General features: G+C 57.0%; 1 protein-coding gene across 1 annotated transcript; it reads right to left on the reverse strand.

Moving 5' to 3' along the window:
* Positions 1–3641: 3641 nt before the first annotated feature.
* Positions 3642–23741, reverse strand: mapk7 (mitogen-activated protein kinase 7). Its single transcript, XM_078537501.1, has 5 exons — positions 22872–23741; positions 22574–22778; positions 13487–14601; positions 8878–9005; positions 3642–5026 (listed from the first exon to the last, which is right to left on the reverse strand). Exons 1-5 carry the CDS (start codon positions 23721–23723, stop codon positions 4882–4884), a joined length of 2445 nt encoding a protein of 814 aa, XP_078393627.1. The 5' UTR covers positions 23724–23741; the 3' UTR covers positions 3642–4881.
* Between the last annotated feature and the right edge of the window lie 1969 nt (positions 23742–25710).

Genomic DNA, 25710 nt, shown 5'->3' on the forward strand with positions numbered 1-25710 from the left:
AGGAGTCGGTGTTGGGGCCCTGCGCTGTTCCTGATCCACGTTTATAACCTCAACCATGGCGTGCAGGGCACCATTTTGAAAGCTGCAGATGACACGACCCTGGTCAGTGGCATCAGCTGTGAGGAGGAGGAGGGTGTTGAGTTTAGAGAGGACATGGGGCAGTAGAACCCCAGAAAAGTGGCAGATGAATTTTAACAAAGTCGTTCCATTTGGTAGGGAGAAAACAGAGAATAGAAAAAAACGGGTACACTTCCAAAGTTTGGAGAGTGGTGGGTGTGCAAGAGCAGAGGGACCTGCATGTAAGTGTTCATAAATCATTGAAGGTGGCAGGGGACTGGTTGAGAGTAGTATCCTTGGCTTTATTAATACGGGCATAGCGCATAAGACACCAGTTCAGCCTCAGCTGGAGTGTTGTGTCCAGTTCTGGGCTCCGCACTTTAGGAAGGAGTTGGAGAGAGTGCGGGAGAGGTTCACGGGAATGGTTCCAGGGATGAGGGACTTCAGTTCCATGGATAGATTGGAGAAGAGATGGTCCAGAGGAGATTTGATCGAGGTGTTCAAAACCACAAGGGGTCTGGGACCAAGTGGAGCAGGAGAAACTGTTCCCATTGGGGGAAGGATGGAGAAACAGAGGGACACAGATTGAAGGCGATGGGTAAAAGGAGCGACGGAGACACGAGGAGAAACTTTTTCACGCAGCGAGGGATTAGGATCTGGAACGCGCTGCCTGAGAGTGTGGCAGAGGGAGGGTCAATCGGGTTAGGATCTGGAACGCGCTGCCTGAGAGTGTGGGGGAGGGAGGGTCAATCGAGGGGTTAGGATCTGGAACGCGCTGCCTGAGAGTGTGGGGGAGGGAGGGTCAATCGAGAGGTTAGGATCTGAAACGCGCTGCCTGAGAGTGTGGGGGAGGGAGGGTCAATCGAGGGGTTAGGATCTGGAACGCGCTGCCTGAGAGTGTGGGGGAGGGAGGGTCAGTCGAGGGGTTAGGATCTGGAACGCGCTACCTGAGAGGGTGGTGGGGGGGAGGGTCAATTGAGGGGTTGGGATTTGGAAGGCGCTGCCTGAGAGTGTGGGGGAGGGAGGGTCAATCGAGAGGTTAGGGTCCGGAACGCGCTGCCTGAGAGTGTGGGGGAGGGAGGGTCAATCGAGGGGTTAGGGTCCGGAACGCGCTGACTGAGAGTGTGGGGGAGGGAGGGTCAATCGAGGGGTTAGGACCTGGAACGCGCTGCCTGAGAGTGTGGGGGAGGGAGGGTCAATCGAGGGGTCAGGGTCCGGAACGCGCTGCCTGAGAGTGTGGGGGAGGGAGGGTCAATCGAGGGGTCAGGGTCCGGAACGCGCTGCCTGAGAGTGTGGGGGAGGGAGGGTCAATCGAGGGGTTAGGATCTGGAACGCGCTGCCTGAGAGTGTGGGGGAGGGAGGGTCAGTCGAGGGGTTGGGATTTGGAACGCGCTGCCTGAGAGTGTGGGGGAGGGAGGGTCAATCGAGGGGTTAGGAGGTGGGAGAAATCGCTGGAGGCAGCAGCCACTCAGCTGGCGGGGGGGTGGGGGGGGGAGAGAGACGGTGGAGGGGGTGACAGGAGAGAGGGGAGACGGTGGGTGGGCATGGGGAGAGGGTGTGGGCGGGCAAGGCGGTTAGCGCAGTGGCTGAGGCTGAACCGAGAGGGGGCAGCAGGAGGTCAAGCCCAGGGTGGTATTTGGAGGGGAGACGAGAGCCCATTTTGGAGGGTGAGTTGGGCTTGTCAGAGGGGACGAGGAGAGGAGAGCAGGAACAACGATTGATCAGGCTTTGCGATGTCTTGCCCGGCCCCAATACGACCATCCTGATGTGGGTTATAGGGAGGGGCGTGAAGCCGAGACCTGTTCACTCTGTGTGTGTGTGTGAGCGACAGAGACTGTGTGTGTGTGAGCGATAGAGAAGCGCTCAGTTGGGCTGCCGCCAATTCTGAAAGTCATGGTCTGGTGTTATGCAGCCTTGTTTTGAGGAGCTGACAAGAGGGGATGGTGGCGGCTGGAAGAATGGGCTAACTGAAGAGGAGGGTTGAGAGCAGCTGGGGCTGGGGCTGGGTGGTTGGGGCTGGGGGGTTGGGGCTGGGTGGTTGGGGCTGGGGGGTTGGGGCTGGGGGGTTGGGGCTGGGGCTGGGTGGGCACCAGGGGAACATTCCCAACCACTGGTTCAAAATCTCCACAGGGCCCTCACCGGGCAGCTCCAGCCCAACAACTCCGCCCCACCCTCTCGCTGGCTGCCTCCGATCCCGGCCCCTCCAGCATCCCCCCAAGCCTTCGGCAGCCTGGCCGCTGAAACCCCGGAACACCACCTCGACCGCCCCCATCCTCCCTCCCCTCAGCCCCCCGCACGAACCTCCTCGCCAGTCGCTCCTTCAGACCGACATCTTGTGACAGAGCTTGAGGTCCCCCTGTTCCCTCCCATCACCTCCTGAGACCTGGTCTTCATTGATACTTGTCCATTGAGAGGGTCCCTGAACGCTTCCGTAGCTAATGTCCGTGAAGCAGGTGTAAAAGGGTCAATTGTGGACGGGAGTTCCACACTTCGACCACCCCTTTGTGTATCAAAGAGTCTCGCTTCTGAATTTCTGGCTCTGAATTTGGACGCTGCTCCCTAGTCCTAGACTCCCCCAAACCAGCAGAAGCCATTTCTCTCTCTCTCTCTCCACCCTACCTTAATATCTTAAACGTGGATCCAATCACGGCCTTAAATACCAGGGAACACACCCCTGGTATGTGTTTAATCTGCTCGTAATTGAGCCCTGGGAGCGCAGGTCTCGTTCTGGTAAACCAGCGCTGCACTCCCTCCGCGCTCAGTACATCCTCCCTGAGGGCTGGGGTCTGGATCTGCTCCCGGTAACTCCGGGTGTGGTCCACCCGGGGCTTTGGAGAGCGGAAGCGAGGCTTCTCCCGCCCCTCGTATTCCCGTCCTTGTGAAAGGCGAGTGAAGCGTTGGCCGTACCGATTGTTATCGGTACCTGCTCGTGTCATTTTAATCGTCTGTTGGCCTGGGCTCCCCACGCCCCTCAACCCCCTTCCCAATCTCCCTGGGCCTCCGCCCCCTCTGAGCTTCCCACCGTTTCCCAAGCCCCCTGTTCAATCCTTTTATCGGGCCCGATGCGGATGACTTCGCACTCGCCCAGGGTGAAATCCGTTTGCCGCCCTTTGGCCCGTTCGCTTTATCTTATCCGTTTCTCCGAGCGATTTTGTGCTTCCGTCCCCACCCCTTAGGATGCCACCTGTCTCTGTGTCGGTGGCAAACGTGGATTGGTGTCTTTCTATCCCCAACATCCAAGTAGTTTGTGAGCACGGTGAATCATTCAGGCCCCGACGCACACCCTTACGGGACACCCCGAGTCACGTTCTGCCCGATGGGAGTATCTGTCCATTGTCCCGACTCTCCGTCACCAGTCTCTCAGCCAGCCTTCAGACTAGACCAATAATTTCCCTGCAATTCCACGGGTTTCAACTTGAGCGAACAAGTCTGTCATGTGGCACTTCAACAAATGTCTTCTGGAAGTTCACCGAACCCACAGACCTTCCCTTCACCAGTAATTCAGTCAGCCTATCGTTACTGAGATACTCGGGTAGTGCTCCCAACAATAGCCGGGTGGTGGACAGCAGTAAGCAGGAGGCAAGTTCTCGAATTCAGAACTTTTTATTTACAATGTGTTTCATTCCTAGTGGAGGACAAGGTGCTATGGCCATACCCTGTTCCCATCCAGAATCCACTCCAAACGCGTGCCAGTGACCATTAATCTCCCAGTACGACTTGAGCTGTAAACATGCTTGTAATGTAGGGCAAAGGGCAGGTAGGTCCCTGTTCCAGCATTGACCCACAAACAGCAAAGCAATGAGATGGTTTATTCAGGGCTGTAGCTGGAGGGGAAAATGCTGGACCCCAGGGGCAACTCCCCCCTCCGCCCATCTTCCAGTAGTGACCAGGAAATCTCAGAGGGCAGACAGGTAGACTACAGCACTCCCTCAATACTGACCCTCCGACAGTGCGGCGCTCCCTCAATACTGACCCTCCGACAGTGCGGCTCTCCCTCAATACTGACCCTCCGACAGTGCGGCTCTCCCTCAATACTGACCCTCCGACCGTGCGGCTCTCCCTCAATACTGACCCTCCGACAGTGCGGCTCTCCCTCAATACTGACCCTCCGACAGTGCGGTGCTCCCTCAGCACTGACCCTCCGACAGTGCGGCGCTCCCTCAGCACTGACCCTCCAACAGTGCAGCACTCCCTCAGCACTGACCCTCCAACAGTGCAGCACTCCCTCAGCACTGACCCTCCAACAGTGCAGGACGCCCTCAGCACTGACCCTCCAACAGTGCAGCACTCCCTCAGTACTGACCCTCCGACAGTGCGGCTCTCCCTCAGCACTGACCCTCCGATGGAGCGGCACTCCCTCAGTACTGACCCTCCGACAGTGTGGCGCTCCCTCAGTACTGACCCTCCGACAGTGCGGCTCTCCCTCAGCACTGACCTTCCGACAGTGCGGCTCTCCCTCAGCACTAACCCTCCGACAGTGCGGCTCTCCCTCAGCACTGACCCTCCGACAGTGCGGCTCTCCCTCAGCACTGACCCTCCGACAGTGCGGCTCTCCCTCAGCACTGACCCTCCGATTGAGCGGCTCTCCTGCGGAGCTGACACTGTTTGAAGTGTGGGGCCTGGGGATGACGTTCCCTCTGTTTGACGTCACAGTAACTAATTGGCACCGAGGAGAAAAGCGGTCCCTCGAATCCCGGTCTCTCCGCTGGAGGAATAACTATTTGGGTCGAGCCAATGTGAAACCCAGCCCTCTGGTGACCTAGTGAAGGATTGCGAGACAGTCCGGGCCTCGATTCGAGCAGGCCAGGTCCTGACCCCGTCATGCTAAAGGTCCGGCACGTCAGAGAGGATCATGGGCGAACCAAGTTGTAGCTCCTGCTGCAGCGACTCCATATCAGCTGGGTTCATCCGATGGACTTCCAGCCAATCGGCGAGCAGAGAGGCTGAGAGAGGGGCGGAGTCACCCTGGCTAGAAGGAAGAAGGAGAAAAAAGAGACTCAGCATTGTTTGTCAAGGTCGAGCACGGGGTTAGATACAGAGTGAATCTCCCTCTACACCGTCCCCATCAAACACTCCCAGGACAGCTACAGCACGGGGTTAGATACAGCGTAAAGCTCCCTCTACACCGTCTCCATCAAACACTCCCAGGACAGGTACAGCACGGGGTTAGATACAGAGTGAAGCTCCCTCTACACTGACTCCATCAAACACTCCCAGGACAGGTACAGCACGGGGTTAGATACAGTGTAAAGCTCCCTCTACACAGTCCCCATCAAACACTCCCAGGACAGGTACAGCACGGGGTTAGATACAGAGTAAAGCTCCCTCTACACTGTCCCCATCAAACACTTCCAGGACAGGTACAAAACGGGGTTAGATACAGAGTAAAGCTCCCTCTACACTGTCCCCATCAAACACTCCCAGGACAGGTACAGCACGGGGTTAGATACAGAGTAAAGCTCCCTCTACACTGTCCCCATCAAACAATCCCAGGACAGGTACAGCACGGGGTTAGATACAGAGTAAAGCTCCCTCTTCACTGACCCCATCAAACACTCCCAGGACAGGTACATCACGGGGTTAGATACAGAGTAAAGCTCCCTCTACACTGTTCCCATCAAATACTCCCAGGACAGGTACAGCACGGGGTTAGATACAGAGTAAAGCTCCCTCTTCACAGTCCCCATCAAACACTCCCAGGACAGGGACAGCACGGGGTTAGATACAGAGTAAAGCTCCCTCTTCACTGTCCCCATCAAACACACCCAGGACAGGTACAGCACGGGGTTAGATACAGAGTAAAGCTCCCTCTACACTGTCTCCACAAACACTCCCAGGACAGGTACAGCACGGGGTTAGATACAGAGTAAATCTCCCTCTACACGGTCCCCATCAAATACTCCCAGGACAGGTACAGCACGGGGTTAGATACAGAGTGAAGCTCCCTCTACACTGACCCCATCAAACACTCCCAGGACAGGGACAGCACGGGTTAGATACAGAGTAAAGCTCCCTCTACACCGTCCCCATCAAACACTCCCAGGACAGGTACAGCACGGGGTTAGATACAGAGTAAATCTCCCTCTAAACTGGCCCCATCAAACACTCCCAGGACAGGTACAGCATGGGTTAGATACAGAGTAAAGCTCCCTCTACACCGTCCCCATCAAACACTCCCAGGACAGGTACAGCATGGGGTTAGATACAGAGTAAAGCTCCCTCTACACCGTCCCCATCAAACACTCCCAGGGCAGGTACAGCACGGGGTTAGATACAGAGTAAATCTTCCTCTACACAGTCCACATCAAACACTCCCAGGACAGGTACAGCACGGGGTGAGATACAGAGTAAAGCTCCCTCTACACCGTCTCCATCAAACACTCCCAGGAAAGGTACAGCACGGGGTTAGATACAGAGTGAAGCTCCCTCTACACTGACTCCATCAAACACTCCCAGGACAGGTACAGCACGGGGTTAGATACAGAGTGAAGCTCCCTCTACACTGACTCCATCAAACACTCCCAGGACAGGTACAGCACGGGGTTAGATACAGTGTAAAGCTCCCTCTACACAGTCCCCATCAAACACTCCCAGGAAAGGTACAGCATGGGGTTAGATACAGAGTACAGAGTAAAGCTCCCTCTACACCATGTCCATCAAACACTCCCAGGACAGGTACAGCATGGGGTTAGATACAGAGTAAATCTCCCTCTACACTGGCCCCATCAAACACTCCCAGGACAGGTACAGCACGGGTTAGGTACAGCATGGGTTAGATACAGAGTAAAGCTCCCTCTACACCGTCCCCATCAAACACTCCCAGGACAGGTACAGCATGGGGTTAGATACAGAGTAAAGCTCCCTCTACACCGTCCCCATCAAACACTCCCAGGGCAGGTACAGCACGGGGTTAGATATAGAGTAAAGCTCCCTCTACACGGTCCCCATCAAACACTCCCAGGACAGGTACAGCACGGGGTTAGATACAGAGTAAATCTTCCTCTACACAGTCCACATCAAACACTCCCAGGACAGGTACAGCACGGGGTGAGATACAGAGTAAAGCTCCCTCTACACCGTCTCCATCAAACACTCCCAGGACAGCTACAGCACGGGGTTAGATACAGCGTAAAGCTCCCTCTACACCGTCTCCATCAAACACTCCCAGGACAGCTACAGCACGGGGTTAGATACAGCATAAAGCTCCCTCTACACCGTCCCCATCAAACACTTCCAGGACAGGTACAGCTACAAACACAGCAGCCTATCTGTATTTCTCTTCCTCTACTTGCACTAGTGGTTATGAGGTTTTTAAGTTCACCTCAGAGGATCATTATTAATATCCAGCTCCGACAGTGCGGCGTTCTCTCAGTACTGACCCTCCGACAGTGCGGCTCTCCCTCAGCACTGACCCTCCGACAGTGCGGCACTCCCTCAGTACTGACTCTCCGACAGTGCGGCTCTCTCTCAGTACTGACCCTCCGACAGTGCGGCTCTCCCTCAGCACTGACCCTCCGACAATGCGGCGCTCCCTCAGCACTGACCCTTCGACAGTGCGGCGTTCCCTCTGTATTGACCCTCCGACAGTGCGACGCTCCCTCTGTATTGACCCTCTGACAGTGCGGCGCTCCCTCTGTATTGACCCTCCGACAGTGCTGCGCTCCCTCTGTATTGACCCTTCGACAGTGCGGCTCTCCCTCAGTACTGACCCTCCGACAGTGCGGCACTCCCTCAGTACTGACCCTCCGACAGTGCGGCTCTCCCTCTGTATTGACCCTCCGACAGTGCGGCGCTCCCTCAGTACTGACCCTCCGACAGTGCGGCGCTCCCTCAGCACTGACCCTCCGACAGTGCGGCGCTCCCTCAGCACTGACCCTCCGACAGTGCGGCGCTCCCTCAGCACTGACCCTCCGACAGTGCGGCGCTCCCTCAGCACTGACCCTCCGACAGTGCGGCGCTCCCTCAGCACTGACCCTCCGACAGTGCCGCTCGCCCTCTGTATTGACCCTCCGACAGTGCGGTGCTCCCTCAGTACTGACCCTCCGACAGTGCGGCGCTCCCTCTGTATTGACCCTCCGACAGTGCGGCGCTCCCTCAGTACTGACCCTCCGACAGTGCGGCGCTCCCTCAGTACTGACCCTCCGACAGTGCGGCGCTCCCTCAGTACTGACCCTTCGATAGTGCGGCGCTCCCTCTGTATTGACCCTCCGACAGTGCGGCGCTCCCTCAGTACTGACCCTCCGACAGTGCTGCACTCACTCTGTACTGACCCTCCGACAGTGCGGCGCTCCCTCTGTACTGACCCTCCGACAGTGCGGCACTCCCTCTGTACTGACCCTCCGACACTGCGGCACTCCCTCTGTACTGACCCTCTGACAGTGCCGCACTCCCTCAGCACTGACCCTCCGACAGTGCGGCGCTACCTCAGCACTGACCCTCCGACAGTGCGGCGCTCCCTCAGCACTGACCCGCTGACAGTGCGGTGCTCCCTCAGCACTGACCCTCCGACAGTGCGGCGCTACCTCAGCACTGACCCTCCGACAGTGCGGCGCTCCCTCAGCACTGACCCGCTGACAGTGCGGTGCTCCCTCAGCACTGACCCTCCGACAGTGCGGCTCTCCCTCAGCACTGACCCTCCGACGGTGTGGCCCTCCTTCAGTACTGACCCTCCGGCAGGGCGGCCCTCCCTCTGTCCGGGGCCACCAGAGGGGGGTGTCAGCCAGGCGGAGGAGGCTCGAGTCTCTGGCGTGTAGGGGTTCTATGCCATGGCTTCCTGACCATGGGCAGTCGGGACCCTGGGCAAGGGAGAGGGCGTCTTACCTGTCGTGACTCTCTCCCACCATGTCGAAGGACTGATTGAGGAACTCTTCCAGGTCGAAGCCCACTCCGTATCCTGCGCCGCTCCCCTTCGGCGTCACCGAGAACAACGGCGGCAATATATCCTTCACCTGCACGGCACAGACAAGCACACAGCGGCCTGAGTACAACAGGGTCCTGCGTTCCCAGCTAGTCCACGCGCCCGACCCAAAACACACATAAAATCCCTCGAAACGCTGTCGGGCATGTGTCCGGACGTCATGGCGCACCCCGGCACTATTGCAGTCGGCGGGCGCACGGGGGAACTCTTTTGGTTACAAACAAACTAAATGAGGCAAAGCCAAGGCCGAATTAAAAAGCAACCCCTTAAAGGGAAACTGCAGAAGCAAAAGACAAAATTTACAGGAAGCAAACATTAAACAAACTAAAGTGTGATTAAGGGGGGGGGGATGTCGATAAAACTCGCCAGTCCCCGCGGTGCCCACCAGGCACAGTGCCAGCGGACACCGCCTGCTCCCTCTCCAGGGACACCCGGCCGAGAAAGAGGGGCAGACAGTCGGGTCGGGCGACCCCCTCGATCGCCCGCTACCCCCGGACCTGTCCCTGGCCGACTTGGCCAGGCCCAGGAGCAGGTGTGCCAGGGAGCTCCTCCTCCCTCCCGGTTTCCCCTCCGCACCGGGTGCCCAGAGGTCAGGGGGCGTGGGGCTGAAGTGCAAGCGAAACAAACGGTGAAAGGTTCTTCAAATAACTGAGAAAGGGGGAGCGCGGCCTACACCGATTCACACAGACGCGGCCCACGGGACCCCCACAAGGCCGCAGGTCTCTTGGGAGTCCGCGAACCTACACAATCACCCTCCACCCCAGGTCCCCGATGGAAAGGGGGAGGACAGACACCCCATTCCCCCCACCCCCCCAACCCCATCCCCACCGTAGAGGGCCTCCCACGGGGGACCTCCGCCGCCGGATGGCAACAAGGCACGCCAGGGCATGTCCGGGAGGTGGGCGAGGGCAAGGGGGTGAAGGGTGAAGGGCAGGGAGGGGTGGGTGGGGAGAGTCCGGGCCGATGGAGGACGTTAGAAAGCTGACTGACAGCGATTTCACGTTGCCCGTGCGATTGTTAGCCTGTCGCACGGGCAAAACAGGCAGGCGGGAGTCACGTTCTGATCGCTTCCTCCTCCAAGGGTGGGATGAAATCCCTGTTAGGATGTAGAATAAAAAGGAACGTCTGGCGGTGGGGTGGGGGGCAGTGTTTTTATCGAGGTCTGCTTTCAGGTGCTTGGTGGCAGCCTTCTTTTTTGCCAGGGGGCGGGGTTGGGGGCTGTATTATTTTATTTGGAGGCCAGAGGGAATAGGGAAAACCGGAAGGACGCTGCGAGGGAACATGTACACAGGGGCAGTCTTGGCTGGCAGGACAGTCAGGATACGTTGCTGGGGTATGTTTGGAGGGATTGGTGTTATTGGGATCAGTAGGAAAGGCTGGGTGTATAGTTACGGGGAATGGTTAGAGGGAGGAGGTGGTGCTGAATGGTGGAAGCAGGAAAGATACAGCAGGAGTGGACTCTTCGGCCCATCCAGCCTGTTTCCCCCATTCAATACAATCCTGGCCGGTCATCTGCCTCAGCTCCTCCCTCCCGGCCCGCTCCCCGTATCCCTCGATTCCCTGAGAGACCGAAAATCTCCCGATCCCCGGTCTGGAATATAGTCAACGACGGAGCGTCCACAACCCTCTGGGGTAGAGAATCCCAAAGATTCACGACCCTCCGAGTGAAGAGATTTCTCCTCATCTCAGTCCAAAATGGCCGACCCCTCACCCTGAGACTGTGCCCCCCTCCCCCCTCCGCATTCTCCATTCCCCAACCAGTGTGGGGGGAAACAACCTCTCAGTGTCCACCCTGTCAAACCCCTTCAGCATCGGGGTAGGTTTCAATGAGATCGACTCTCATTCTTCGAAACTCCGGAGAATACAGACCCAATTTACTCACAGGACACCCCCCCCCGTCCCAGGGACCAATCGAGTGATCCTCCGCTGTATCGACTCCCAACGCAAGGATATCCTTCCTTAAACACGGAGATCAAAACTGCGCACAGTATTCCAGGTGCGGCCTCACCACAACCCGGTACAACTGAAGCAAGACTTCCTTATTCCTGTACTCCAGTTCCCTTGCCATAAAGGCCAACAGGCCATTTCCCTTGCGAAGTGCTTCCAAGTCTACCCTTGCCCTTTTTGGTCAATTTGACTCAGTCTGCATTGCACAGTCAGACTGCTTCTGTCTCCCTGTATGTGAATCACAAAAAGTTGGTGTGCAGATGCAGCAAGTGATCGGGAAGGCAAGTGAAATGTTGTCCTTTATTGCGAGGGGGGATGGAGTATAAAGGTCGGGGAGTCTTGCTCCGACTGTACAGGGCGTTGGGGAGACCGCACCTGGAGCACTGGGGACAGTTTTGGTCTCCTTACTTAAGGAGGGACAGACTCGCACTGGAGGCCGTTCAGAGAAGGTTCACTCGGCCGATTCCTGGGATGAAGGGGGTTTGTCTTGTGAGGAGAGGTTGAGCAGGTTGGGCCCTGTACCCATTGGAGTTTAGAAGAATGAGAGGCGACCTTATCGAGACAGATAAGATTCTGAGGGGGGAGGAGCTCGACAGGGGTGGATGCTGAGAGGATGTTTCCCCCTCGTGGGGGTGGAATCTAGAACGAGGTGTGGGGGGGGCACAGTTTCAGAATGAGGGGTCTCCCGGTGAAGACGGAGATGAGGAGGAATTTCTTCTCTCAGAGGGTGGTCAGTCTGTGGGATTCTCTCCCCCCTCAGAGAGCAGTGGAGGCCGTTGAATATATTCAAGGCCGAGTGAGACGGGTTTCTGATCGATGAGGGAGTCGAGGGTTACGAGGGGGGACGGACAGGAAAGTGGAGTTGAGGCCACAGTCAGATCAGCTGTGACCTTGTAGAACGGGGGAAACAGGCTCGAGGGGCTGAATGGCCTACTGCTGCTCCTATTTCTCATGTTCTTAACCTCCCCTGGGAAGTGCCGAGGTTTGGGAGCCGCCAATTTACCGTCACCCCAGCCAAGGTCTCCCTGAGCTGCTCGAGAGAACCAAGCCTGTGGCTGACTCACCGCTACCAACAGCAGTGACCTGGCGTGGGCTTGAGAGCGTCTGCAACCTTAAACACAGCTCCCGCCAACGGAGCAGCTCGAGGTGTTCAGCCCGGCTGCAGGAGGCTTGGGAGTTGGTGGAAAGCTGGTGAGGGGGGAGAGGCCAGGGAGGGATTTAAAATCTGATGCAAGGGCAGGGGTGACTTGAGCTAAGCCAAGGGGCCTTTTTGTTCTGTGAGTTTAGTGAGAGCAGGGTGGGCTTGAGGTCACGAATGCCCGGCCTAAGCCCCAGCCAGCGTCCCGAGGCCTCACAGGGGTCTTAGCGAGCGCTATCCGATCCCGAGCCACACAGGGAGGGACAGGTGAACGAGAGCTCGGTCAGTTTTCAGCAGCGTCTTCCCAAGGACGCGTCAGCCATCACCTTCCGCCCTCGCTGGCCCCGACTTACACCCCATCCCACCCAGTCTCCATTTTAAAATTCTCACCCTTGTTTTCCATATTCTCCATGGACTCAACACTCCCTATCTCTGTAACCTCGTCCACCCCGACAACCCTCCCTATCTCTGTAACCTCGTCCACCCCGACAACCCTCCCTATCTCTGTAACCTCCTCTAGCCCCGACAACCCTCCCTATCTCTGTAACCTCCTCCAGCCCCTACAACCCCCCTATCTCTGTAACCTCCTCCAGCCCCTACACCCCTCCCTATCTCTGTAACCTCCTCCAGCCACTACCACCCTCCCTATCTCTGTAACCTCCTCCAGCCCCAACAACCCTCCTATCTCTGTAACGTCCTCCAGCCCCTACAACCCTCCCTATCTCTGTAACCTGCTCCAGCCCCTACAACACACCCTATCTCTGTAACCTTCTCCAGCCCCTACAACCCTATCTATGTAACCTCCTCCAGCCCCTACAACCCTCCCTATCTCTGTAACCTCCTCCAGTCCCTACAACCCTCCCTATCTCTGTAACCTCCTCCACCCCAACAACCCTCCCTATCTCTGTAACCTCCTCCAGCCCCTACAACCCTCCCTATCTCTGTAACCTCCTCCAGCCCCTACAACCCTCCCTATCTCTGTAACGTCCTCCAGCCCCTACAACCCCCCCTATCTCTGTAACCTCCTCCAGACCCTACAACCCTCCCTATCTCTGTAACCTCCTCCAGCCCCTACAACCCTCCCTATCTCTGTAACCTCCCCTCGCTCCTACAACCCTCCCTATCTCTGTAACCTCCTACCACCCTCCGAGATCCCTGCGCTCCTCCAACTCCGGCCTCTCGAGCGTCCCCTGATTCCCTACGCTCCGCCATTGGCGGCCGGGACTTCAGCTGCCTGGGGGCGGCCCTAGGCTCTGGAATTCCCTCCCTAACCCTCTCTCCCTCTCCAGCTCTCTCTTTCCTCCTTTAAGTTTCTCCTTTAAGTGAGCTCTCGTTCACGTGTCCCTAACATCTCCTTGCGTGTGGAATTTCTTTCCTGGTTGAACACAGGCGCTGTCTAAGTCCACGCCCTCCAGGCCGCACCTTACCTGTGACTTTGAGAGCTGGTGGGTCACTGTGTTGACATCCAGCGAGTCGCCGCTCGAGGCTTCAGAGGCGAGTGGCGGATGAGGCCCTAGGCCCTGGGTCTTCGGATCCTCCTCTTGCTCCTGGGGGAAGGCGGGCGGTTGCGAAGCTCCATCCCGAGAGGCCAGCGTCCCGAAGCCAGAGCTGTTGTGAGGCAGGGGGGCCCGGGGGAAGGGATGGTCAGACCTGGGGGCCGGGGGGTTGGAGCCGCTACTCCACGGCCCCTCGCAGAGGCCTGGGGGCAGGAGGAGGGGAGGGCGGCCCGGCTCGGCCCAGGGCTCGCCCGGGCCCAGGCCGAAGGGCTGAGGGGGCCGGTGGAAAGCGGGGCCCGGGCCTTCGCCTCGGGCCTCGGCCGTTTCTCGGAGCGGCGCCAGGCCGGAGGCCGGCATCTGGAAGGGGCTGGCCGGGAAGCAGGCGGTGGAAGGCAGGTCGGTTTTGGGGGCAGCTGAGGGGGCTTCGCCGTGCGTCACACCGGGGCCGAGGCCTATGCCCGGCCTGAGGCCAGAGGCAGGCCCAAAGCCTAGGGCGGGCCCCAGGCCTACGCTGGGCCCAACTCCTACACCAGGCCCCAGGCCTGAGGCAGCTGCGAAGCGTATGGCTGGACCAAGGCGTACACTAGGCTCAATGCCTGAGGCAGGCCCGAAGCTGACTGTCGTCCCGAGGCCTACAGTAGGCCCAAAGCCCACACCAGGCCCCAGGCCTGAGCCCGTTCCCAGGCCTAAAGCAGGCCTGGGCCCCGCCATCACCTCTTGCAGGCCTCCGGGGCCGGCCCAGGCCGGCAGGCCCTCGATGCCTCCATTGAGAAGCGGGATGCCCCCCTCCCCAGCCTCGGGCCTCCCCCGCCCTTCTGTCATCTTCATCCAGCGCTCCAGGAGGCTCTTGTCGCCCTGGCTCAGCACTACCCCTCCCAGGACGTCGCCTTCCTTCAGCTCCTTGCGCTCCCTCTCCCGCTGCTTCCGTTCCCGCTCCTTGGCTCTCTCCTGTCGCCTCCGTCGCTTCTCTTCGCGTTCCCGCTGCCTCTCCTGGGCCGTGACAGGGCGCCGAGGGTCCAGGTGCTCCTGGCTGCAGTTGGCCGTTTCTGTGGGCGACAAGTGCAGAGACCATCCAGTAATCGTGGGAGATTTGAATCACCCCAGTACGAACCGGGGTGAATTCAACTATCAAAGGCACCAAGGGCACAGAATTCTTCAAATGCAATCAGGGGGACTTTTATTCGCCAGTACGTCAGAAACCCAACAAGGGAAGAGGCAGTTCTGGACTTGGTGTTGGGGAATAAAGCTGGTCAGCCAGAAGGTGCATCAGCCGGGGAGCATTTTGATAGTAGTGATCATAATTCAGTTAGATTGCAAGGGGTCATGGCAAAGGACAAAGGCGGACCATGAGTAAACATTGTAAATTGGGGAAAGGTTAACTTTACTTGGCCAAGACTTGGCAAAAGAGGAAACTGGGAACCGCTACTCGAAGGTAAATGAGCGTCAGAGCAGCGGGAGGCAGAAGGTAAAAAAAGGGAAGATTACGTCAGATATTGAGAGCTCAACACTGCAGAAAGCCGAGAGGAGAATAGGAAGTGTAGAGGTGCAGTTAAAAAGCAAGTCAGGAAAGCCAAGAACACTTAAAAAAAAAATTGGAAATCAAAATCAAGGAGAACCTGAAGATGTTATGTAAAGACCCACAATGCAAGGGGGTAACTAGGAAAAGACTAGGAGCCGTTACAGGTCAAAAAAGATAGCTGATGCGTGGAGGCGGAAGGCATCTGCACAGCTCTGAATGAATACATTGCGTCTGTCTTCACAGAGAGAGAGGAGCGATGCTGACATTGTCGTTAGGAGGGGGAACGTGACGTTTTGGATGGGTTACACAGAGCGGGAGAGGAAATTCTGGCATCTTTGAAAGGGGATAAGCCCCCAGGGTTGGGTGAAATGTATCCCGCAAAGTGGAGAGGGGTAAGTGACTGGAACAGCGGAGGCTCCAGCGAATGTTCTCCAGCCGGCCTCAGGGGTGCAGGTGCAGGTGCCAGAGGGGCTGGGCGACGGCCAGTGTGGTGTGCGCTGTTTAAGACGGCTCCTGGTTCCGGGGAAGGCTTCCGACCTGCTGTCTCGGGAGGAAGTCTGGGGATTCAGGGAGTCCCCAAGAAACAGGCAAGGCTGTGACAGAGCGCATGCAAGGAGGGCCAGGCGAGAGTAAGAAGCAGTGTGGAGGTAGGGGGCGGGGAAGAGAGAGAGTTTCGAAGTCAGACGACACCGAGCACCAGCGCTGAGCTCCCTTCCTCTTACTGGCAGTCGTGGGCGTTCCAACTGAGCAAGTCAGGTGGAAAATCTTGCTCAAACTATACAAGGCACTAGTTGGATCACACCTAGAATACGGTGAACAGTTTCAGTCCCCTGATCTAAGGAAAGATGTACCGGCATTGGAGGCAGTCTGGAGAAGGTTGATCCCGGGGATGGAGGGATTTTCTGATGAGGAGAGGTTGAGTAGGTTGGCTGTACTCGTTGGGACTTTAGACGAATGAGATGCGACCTTATTGAAACATAGAAGATTCTGAGGGGGCCTTGACAGGGTAGATGCTGAGAGGTTGTTTCCCCTTGTGGGAGAGTCTAGGACCAGAGGGCACAGTCTCAGAGTAAGGGGTTCGCCGGTTGAAGACGGAGATGAGGAGGAATTTCTTCTCTCAGAGGGTAGTGAATCGGTGGAACTCTTTACCGCAGAGGCTGGTTCATTCAGTACATTCAAGGCTGAGATAGACGGGTTTTTAATCAGTCAGGGAATCAAGGGTTACGGGGAAAAGGCAGGAAAGTGGAGTTGAGGATTATCGGATCAGTCGTGATCTCATTGAATGGCGGAGCAGGCTTGATGGGCTGAATGGCCTACTTCTGCTCGCACGGCTTATGGTCTCACGGGAAGTGCCTGTGTCAATGGTGTTTGTGGATGACACTGAGCTACGCAGTGGGGATGACGAGGACATAACCAAGTATCTGGAGAACTGAAGAGAGAGAGAGAGAGAGGGACTGGAAGACGAGGGCTATGAAGATCAGCAAAGACCCAACATATGGACCGTCTGTTTGAGCCTAGGGAAGAGGATCAGGGTGAAGATTCTGGGTGAAGACCTGGAGAGAGTGAGTCGTTTCAGGTGCCTGGGGTCAGTGGATAGCAGAATAGGAATGAATCGTTCTATGAGGCAGTCGTGAGACCAGCCTTGTTATACCGTGCAGAAAGCAGGGCGGCATCAAGAGACGAACAGCGACTGGATACTGCTGAGATACTGATGTGGAGATGGATGTGTGCAGTCACAGGAACACAGCGCTTAGGAGCAGCAGTAGGCCATTCGGCCCCTCAAGCCTGCTCCGCCATTCGATAAGATCGCGGCTGATCTGATTGTGGCCTCAATTCCACTTTCCTGCTTGTCCTCTCCCCCCATAACCCTCGACTCCCTCGTCGATCAGAAACCCGTCTCACTTGGCCTTGAGTATATTCAACGTCCCGGCCTCCACTGCTCTCTGGTGGAGGGAGAGAATCCCACAGACTGACCACCCTCTGAGAGAAGAAATTCCTCCTCATCTCCGTCTTCAATGGGAGACCCCTCATTCTGAAACTGTGCCCCCTCCCCCCTCGTTTTAGGCTTGAGGCAAATTCTAAGAGCCTGCAAAAAGTAGAGGGATAAAGACGAGTATGGGAGGAAGCTAGCTAGTAATATAAAAGCAGACGGTAATGGTTTCCAGAAGTATTTAAATAGGAGAAGAGTAATCAAAGCAGGTGTTCCTCTAGAGAGAGAGAGAGAGTATGGGGGCCTGATAATGGAAAACAAGGAAATGGCAGAGATGTGGAACAGGGAATTTGCGTTTGGCTTCACTGTCGAAGACTTTGAAAACTTCCCAAAGTATCTGGAGTCAGGAGAGGGGACAAAAATCAGGACCCAGCGCATCAGGGGGTCAGTGAAGATTGTGGGATCACCGAAGGAAGTAGCCAAGAAGAGACTGAAATGGTTCTCTGTTGCGGAGAGAGAAAAAGACAGAGAGAGAGAGAGAGAGAGAGAGACAGAGAGGAGGAGGAGGGGATGTGGTGAGGCGAGCGATGGAGATGGGGCAGACAAGAAGAAGAGGAAGGCCGAAGACCAGATGGAAAGATGAGGTGGCGAGAGGCTTAAGCGCAGCAGGATAGGAAGAGGAATATGTGACTGACAGGGGGAGGTGGAGGAGGGTGATCAACCAGGTGACCCTGGATAAAAAATGGGAGAAGCCGGAAGAAGAGAGTCAGTGCGGAAGGGTTAAGGGAAGATCGTGCCCGACTAACTTGATTCAATTTTTTTTTTTTGAGGAGGTAACAAGGAGGGCCGATGAGGGGAACGTGGTAGATGTAACCCCCAAGGATTTCGAGAAGCTCCCATGGGGCAGCTGTGTCAATTAAATAAGAGCCCCCGGAATCCGAGGGCAGAATTTTCCATTCCGGGACCAAGTTCCGCGGCGGGATGGGAACGGCCAGTGAGAATTGACGCCATATCGCGTGACGCCGGCCTAATTAGTTATACAGTCGGGGCTTTGCCAACGTTTTGCGCAGCGGAGTGAGCTGGGTGGCTGGTGTCCTGCCGTCGTATCCGGGTGCCATATTTAAAAAGGCGGCCAGACATCAACTAAACCACCCCCTGAACGAGAAGATCCATCTCCTGGATGGTCCTGAAGTTAGAAGATCCACATCTTATGGCTTGGGTAGCACAGAACTTGAGTATTGCTAAAGAAAAAAAGAGGCATGTCAAAGTACTCATCAAGGGAAAACAACAATTTATACTGTATGAGAAGAGAATGCTGGTTGGTTGGCAAGTGGACTCTGGTAGAGGCGTTGCCGTGGAGAATGAACCAATTGATGGTGACTGACATTGGCCCCCCCAGGACAATGCCTTGACCAATCAGGGTCAAGCTGCCTGGTTTAAATTTCAAACAATGCTTGGCAGTTAATTGTCAGTCGCCATCAATTGGTGCATTCCCCCATGGCAACGCTTTCACCAATCAGAGTCCACTTGCCAACCAATCGGCGCTCTCTCCTCATGCAGTATAAATTGTTGTTTTCCCCTTATGTTGGCATTCTTGCCAAGGGTCCTGATGAGTGCATGACGAAAGGCTTCGACACGTCTCTTCCTTTCTCAACCACATCCACATCTCAGATGCTCCACCCACCCACTGCTGTACGGGGAGTGTGGTGGACACGATTCCAGCCGGGCCTTCATCGGCATCCTGTTAATGTGGTGCAAAACGGCGGGAATGTGGGAACCGATTTTTCGGCTTCTGTCGTGTCGAACCCCCCCCCACCACCCCCCCCACCTCGCCCGCCACTAATCCTGGCCGGGGAGGGGTGGGCGGGGTTGAGGAGCCGGAACGTTCCGCCCCCACGGACAAGTGGCAAATCGGATCCAACATCGGATCAGGCGGGAAGCGGATGTTAATGGTCGACGGAGGTTTCTGGTGACTGGAAGGTTGTTTTGAGAAGGAGTCCGCAGGGCCCGGTCCTGCGTCTCCGGCCGCTTGTGGTAAGTCGTGACGATTTAAAACGTAAAGGCGGGGGTGGGTAGGGGGGTGTGTGGTTAAGAAAAAATGCAGATGACACAAAACCTGGCCGGGCAGTTGACAACCAGGAAGAAAGCCGTCGGCTGCGGGGAGGTGTCAACAGACTGGGCAGGCGGGCAGAGAAGTGGCAAATGCAGTTTAATCGGATGGAGCATGAGGTTAACGCATCTGGGGAGGTCTAACAAGGCAAGGGAGTACACACTAACTGGTAGGATAGTGAGAGAAGCAGGGGAGGAACAGAGGGAGTGCACCTCCACAGATCCCTCAAGGCAGCAGGGCAGCTCGGTGAGGCTGTTAAGGCAGGAAACTGGATTCTTCCCACTGTTAGCCGAGGCTTCGAGTATCTGAGCAGGGAGGCTATGCTCGAACCGCCTAAAGCAGTAGTTAGGCCACAGCTGGAGTACTGCGTCCAGCTCTGGCAGATTCAACATGGTTTAGTGAAAGGGAAGTCATGTTTGATTGCAAACATCGTGGATAAAGGGGAACCTGTGGAGGTGCTGTACTTAGATTTCCGGAAGGCATTTGACAAGGTGCCACACGAAAGGTAACTACGCAAAATAAGAACTGATGGTGTAGGGGGGTAGCATATTAGCATGGGTAGAGGATTGGGTAGCTAACAGGAAACAGAGAGTAGGCATAAATGGGTCATTTTCAGGTTGGCAAGATATGACAAGTGGAGTGCCACAGGGATCAGTGCTGGCGCCCTAGATATTTACGATTTATATCAATGACTTGAATGGAGGGATGGACGGATGGGATAGTTGCTAAATTTGCTGACGACACAAAGATAGGTAGGAAAGTAAGTTGTGAAGAGGACATAGGAACCTGCAAAGAGACATAGACAGGTTAAGTGAGTTGGAAAAAAATAGGCAGATGGAGCATAACGTGGGAAAATGTGAACTTGTCCACTTTGGCAGATAGAATAGAAAAGCGGAATATTATTTAAATGGAGAACTCTGAGGTGCGGAGGGATCTGGGTGTCCTGGTACATGAATCAGGAAAAGTTGGTGCGCAGATGCAGCAAGTGATCCGGAAGGCAAATGGAATGTCGGTCTTTATTGGGATGGAGTATAAAGGTCGGGAAGTCTCGCTCCGACAGTACAGGGCGTTGGTGAGACCGCACCTAGAGCACTGTGGACAGTTTTGGTCTCCTTACTTAAGGAGGGATTATAAATGTGTTAGAAGCAGTTCAGAGAAGGTTTACTTGGCTGATTCCTGGGATAGGGGCGTTATCTTATGAGGAACGGTTGGACAGGTTGGGCCTGTATCCATTGGAGTTTAGAAGATTGAGAGCTGATCTTATTGAAACATATAAGATTCTGAGGGGACTTGACAGGGTAGATGCTGAAAGGATGTTTTATGGGAGAGACTAGAACTAGTGGGCACAGTTTAAAAATAAGGGGTCTCCCATTTCAGGCGTCGATGAGGAGAAATTGTTTTCTCTCTCAGAGGGCTGTGAATCTTTGGACTCTCTTCCCCAGAGGCTGGGTCAATGAATATTTTTAATCTCTTTCAGAGTTAAAACAATTAACTAAATTAACAAAATAAGGGGTAAATCAAGCACAGCCCCTAAGTCAGGTCAGCTGTAAAATCAAGAAAAAACTTTAAAGGAGCCTTACAAACATTAAACCAAAATGTGATTATGAATATTTTTAAGGCGGAGGTGAGTGGATTCTTGACTAACAAGGGGGTCAAAGGTTATCGGGGGGTGGGCGGAGTGTGGAGTTGAGGCCACAATTAGATCGGCCATGGTCTTACTGAATGGTGGAGCAGGCTCGAGGGGCTGAGTGGCCTACTCCTGCTCCTATGTCACACACTCACTGCACGACAGGAAGAGTGTGACCGTACTATAGAGGTTTACCGGGGATCTCGCCGGGAGCGGGGAGTTTTAACGAGGAAAGATCGGAGAGGTTGGCAGCCCTTTAATTCAGGATGGAGGGGAAACTCAGTCGAGGTGTCTAAAGCGGTGACACAAGCCCAGATCGAAAGGACATATTCCTCTGAGCGGAGAGGTCAGGGGCTAAGGGGGAAAGGACTGAAATTAATTGGAAGGATCAGGGGGGAATTGAGGAGTAAGTTTTTTTCACCCGGAGGGCACTGGGGATCTGTAACTCACTGCCCGATAGGGTTGTAGAGGCAGAAACCCTCATGGCATTTAACAAAAAAAAAACACCTGGATTATGATCTTCAGGTGCTGTAACCTACAGGACTGTGGACCGAGAGCTGGAGGCTGGGTGGGGTGCCGGGCGGTTGTTTATTGGCTGGCACAGACAGGGTGGCCCCAGCTGCTCTCCTCCCTCACGCTGTCCTCCACTGACTACATCCGGACCCTCTCCTCCACTGACTGTATCCGGACCCTCCCCTCCACTGACTGCATCCGGACCCTCTCCTCCACTGACTGCATCCGGACCCTCTCCTCCACTGACTGTATGCGGACCCTCCCCTCCACTGACTGCATCCGGACCCTCTCCTCCACTGACTGCATCCGGACCCTCTCCTCCACTGACTGTATCCGGACCCTCTCCTCCACTGACTGTATCTGGACCCTCTCCTCCACTGACTGCATCCGGACGCACCCCTCCACTGACTGTATCCGGACGCTCCCCTCCACTGACTGTATCCGGACGCTCCCCTCCACTGACTGTACCCGGACCCTCTCCTCCACTGACTGTACCCGGAACCTCTCCTCCACTGACTGTACCCGGACCCTCTCCTCTACTGACTGTATCCGGGCCCTCTCCTCCACTGACTGTACCCGGGCCCTCTCCTCCACTGACTGTACCCGGACCCTCTCCTCCACTGACTGTATCCGGACCCTCTCCTCCACTGACTGTACCCGGACCCTCTCCTCCACTGACTGTACCCGGACCCTCTCCTCCACTGACTGTATCCGGGCCCTCTCCTCCACTGACTGTACCCGGACCCTCACCTGCAATGACTGTACCCGGACCCTCACCTGCACTGACTGTACCCGGACCCTCTCCTCCACTGACTGTACCCGGACCCTCTCCTCTACTGACTGTATCCGGGCCCTCTCCTCCACTGACTGTACCCGGACCCTCACCTGCAATGACTGTACCCGGACCCTCACCTGCACTGACTGTACCCGGACCCTCTCCTCCACTGACTGTACCCGGACCCTCTCCTCTACTGACTGTACCCGGACCCTCTCCTCCACTGACTGTACCCGGACGCTCTCCTCCACTGACTGCACCCGGACGCTCTCCTCCACTGACTGCATCCGGACGCTCTCCTCCACTGACTGCATCCGGACCCTCTCCTCCACTGACTGCATCCGGACCCTCTCCTCCACTGACTGCATCCGGACCCTCTCCTCCACTGACTGCATCCGGACCCTCTCCTCCACTGACTGCATCCGGACCCTCTCCTCCACTGACTGCATCCGGACCCTCTCCTCCACTGACTGCATCCGGACCCTCTCCTCCACTGACTGCATCCGGACACTCTCCTCCACTGACGGTTAAGCCCCAAGCTTACCTTTATTTTTCTGCCTCAGCGCCGACTTGAGCAGTGCTGCTTTCAGGGCGGCCTTGGTGTCGGCGGAGATGCCGCCCTCCTTCTTGGCGTCGGCGGGCGGCCGCTGGTCCTCGCCCTCCTCCTCCTCCTCCTCCTCGCCGCCGCCGCCCCACCCACCCGGGGGGGCGCCCGCCTCCTCATCCGCCGCCTCCTCCTCCGCCGCTGCCTCGGGCGAGGGCGAGGTCAGGTCGATCATGTCCTGGGCGCCGCTGCCGGGGGGGTCGTCGCCGCCGCCGCCATCGCTGCCGTTGCCGCCGACGCCGGCACTGGGCATATCCACGTCGCGGCAGGGGGCGGCGGGCAGTGCGCGGGTCAGGGCCGGCGCCCGGCTGATCCCCCGCCGGATGCCCTCGCGCCGCCGGTGGAAGTCCTCGATCTCCCAGGCGATGGCGTCCTTCAGCTGCTCGCGGCTGGGCGCCGGCCGGTCGAAGCCGAAGTCGAAGGCCGGCACGCAGGCGGGCTCGTCCTGGGGGTCGTGGTACTTGGCCAGGAAGGGGTGGCGCAGCGCCTGGGGGGCCGAGGGCCGCTCCTGGGGGTCGAAGCGCAGCAGCAGCCCCAGCAGCTCCAGGGCCTGGGGGTCGGCGCCCGGGTAGAGGGAGGAGAGGGGCACCGGCTGGCGGCGGGGCAGCCCCCGCAGGTAGGCCCGCACCCGCTCGGCCCCGATGGAGCCCACCAGCCGCTCGGGCGGGGTGCCCAGCACCGTCAGGATCAGCTGCAGCTGGTGCAGGTAGTTCTTGCCGGGGAAGAGCTGCCGGCGGCCCAGCATCTCGGCGAAGATGCAGCCGGCCGACCACAGGTCGATGGCCCGGCTGTAGCCGTGGAGGGAGAGCATCAGCTCGGGCGCCCGGTACCAGCGGGTGGCCACGTACTCGGTCAGGAAGGGCTCGGGCTCGTCCGGCCGGCAGCTCAGGCCGCGGGCCATGCCGAAGTCGCCGATCTTCAGCTCGCAGTTCTCGTTGACCAGCAGGTTGCTGGGCTTCAGGTCCCGGTGCACCACGTTGGCCGAGTGGATGTACTTGAGACCCCGCAGCAGCTGGTAGAGGAAGTAGCGGGTGTGCTCCAGGGTCAGGGGCTGCGACGAGTGGATGATCTGGTGCAGGTCGCTCTCCATGAGGTCAAGGACCACGTAGCTGCGGAGAGAGGCCGAATTGGGGGGGGAGGGGGCAAAATGTCAGAGGTCAGTCAGCACCAGCTTGGAGGTTAACACTCCCCCCTCCCCTCCCCACCCTCCCCAACACGGTCAATGAAGAGGGGAGCTTGATCCCCCCTCCTCTGGCTGGGGGGCTCGATACGACCGAGGGAGCTCCGGGTCCGTCTCATCTCCCCCCAGGTGTCTCTCCCTCCGCCCACCTCTCCCTTTCCCTCTCCACCTGTCCCTCGCTTCTTCCCCCCTCTCTCACTCTGTCAGCCTGACCTCACTCGCTCTCAGTCTGCCTGTCGCAAAGTCTCGGTCCACCCCGTCTACCCCCCACTCTCAGTCCGCCCGTTACCCCCCACACCGTCCGTCCGTCTACCCCCACACGGTCCGCCCGTCTACGCACTCTCGATTCCCCGTCGCCCCGTCTCGGTGTGCCTGTCTCTGTCTCTCTCCCTGCCTGTCTCTGTCTCTCTCCCTGCCTTGTCTCTCTCTCTCCCTGTCTGCCTTGTCTCTCTCTCTCTCTCCCTGTCTGCCTTGTCTCTCTCTTTCTCTCCCTGTCTGCCTTGTCGCTCTCTTTCTCTCCCTGTCTGCCTTGTCTCTCTCTCTCTCTCCCCGTCTGCCTTGTCTCTCTCTCTCTCTCCCTGTCTGCCTTGTCTCTCTCTCTCTCTCCCTGTCTGCCTTGTCTCTCTCTCTCTCTCCCTGTCTGCCTTGTCTCTCTCTCTCTCTCCCTGTCTGCCTTGTCTCTCTCTCTCTCTCCCTGTCTGCCTTGTCTCTCTCTCTCTCCCTGTCTGCCTTGTCTCTCTCTTTCTCTCCCTGTCTGCCTTGTCTCTCTCTCTCTCTCCCTGTCTGCCTTGTCTCTCTCTCTCTCCCTGTCTGCCTTGTCTCTCTCTTTCTCTCCCTGTCTGCCTTGTCTCTCTCTCTCTCTCTCTCCTGTCTGCCTTGTCTCTCTCTCTCTCTCCCTGTCTGCCTTGTCTCTCTCTTTCTCTCCCTGTCTGCCTTGTCTCTCTCTCTCTCTCCCTGTCTGCCTTGTCTCTCTCTCTCTCTCCCTGTCTGCCTTGTCTCTCTCTCTCTCTCCCTGTCTGCCTTGTCTCTCTCTCTCTCTCTCCTGTCTGCCTTGTCTCTCTCTCCCCAGTCTGCCTTGTCTCTCTCTCTCCCAGTCTGCCTTGTCTCTCTCTCTCCCAGTCTGCCTTGTCTCTCTCTCCCCCAGTCTGCCTTGTCTCTCTCTCTCCCAGTCTGCCTTGTCTCTCTCTCTCCCCCAGTCTGCCTTGTCTCTCTCTCCCCCATTCTGCCTTGTCTCTCTCTCCCTGTCTGCCTTGTCTCTCTCTCTCTCCCTGTCTGCCTTGTCTCTCTCTCTCTCCCTGTCTGCCTTGTCTCTCTCTCTCCCCCAGTCTGCCTTGTCTCTCTCTCTCTCTCTCTCTCTCTCTGTCTCAGTCTCTCTCTCTCTGTCTCTCTCTCTCTCTGTCTCAGTCTCTCTCTCTCTGTCTCAGTCTGTCTGTCTCTCTCTCTCTTTCTCTCTCTGTCTCAGTCTGTCTGTCTCTCCCTCCCTCTCTCTGTGTCTGTCTGTCTCTCCCTCCCTCTCTCTGTGTCTGTCTGTCTCTCCCTCCCTCTCTCTGTGTCTGTCTGTCTCTCCCTCCCTCTCTCTGTGTCTGTCTGTCTCTCCCTCCCTCTCTCTGTGTCTGTCTGTCTCTCCCTCCCTCTCTCTGTGTCTGTCTGTCTCTCCCTCCCTCTCTCTGTGTCTGTCTGTCTCTCCCTCCCTCTCTCTGTGTCTGTCTGTCTCTCCCTCCCTCTCTCTGTGTCTGTCTGTCTCTCCCTCCCTCTCTCTGTGTCTGTCTGTCTCTCCCTCCCTCTCTCTGTGTCTGTCTGTCTCTCCCTCCCTCTCTCTGTGTCTGTCTGTCTCTCCCTCCCTCTCTCTGTGTCTGTCTGTCTCTCCCTCCCCTCTCTCTGTGTCTGTCTGTCTCTC

This window comes from Cetorhinus maximus, unplaced genomic scaffold (genome assembly GCF_964194155.1).
Source record: "Cetorhinus maximus unplaced genomic scaffold, sCetMax3.hap1.1 HAP1_SCAFFOLD_2479, whole genome shotgun sequence".
NCBI classification, from domain to species: Eukaryota; Metazoa; Chordata; class Chondrichthyes; order Lamniformes; family Cetorhinidae; genus Cetorhinus; species Cetorhinus maximus.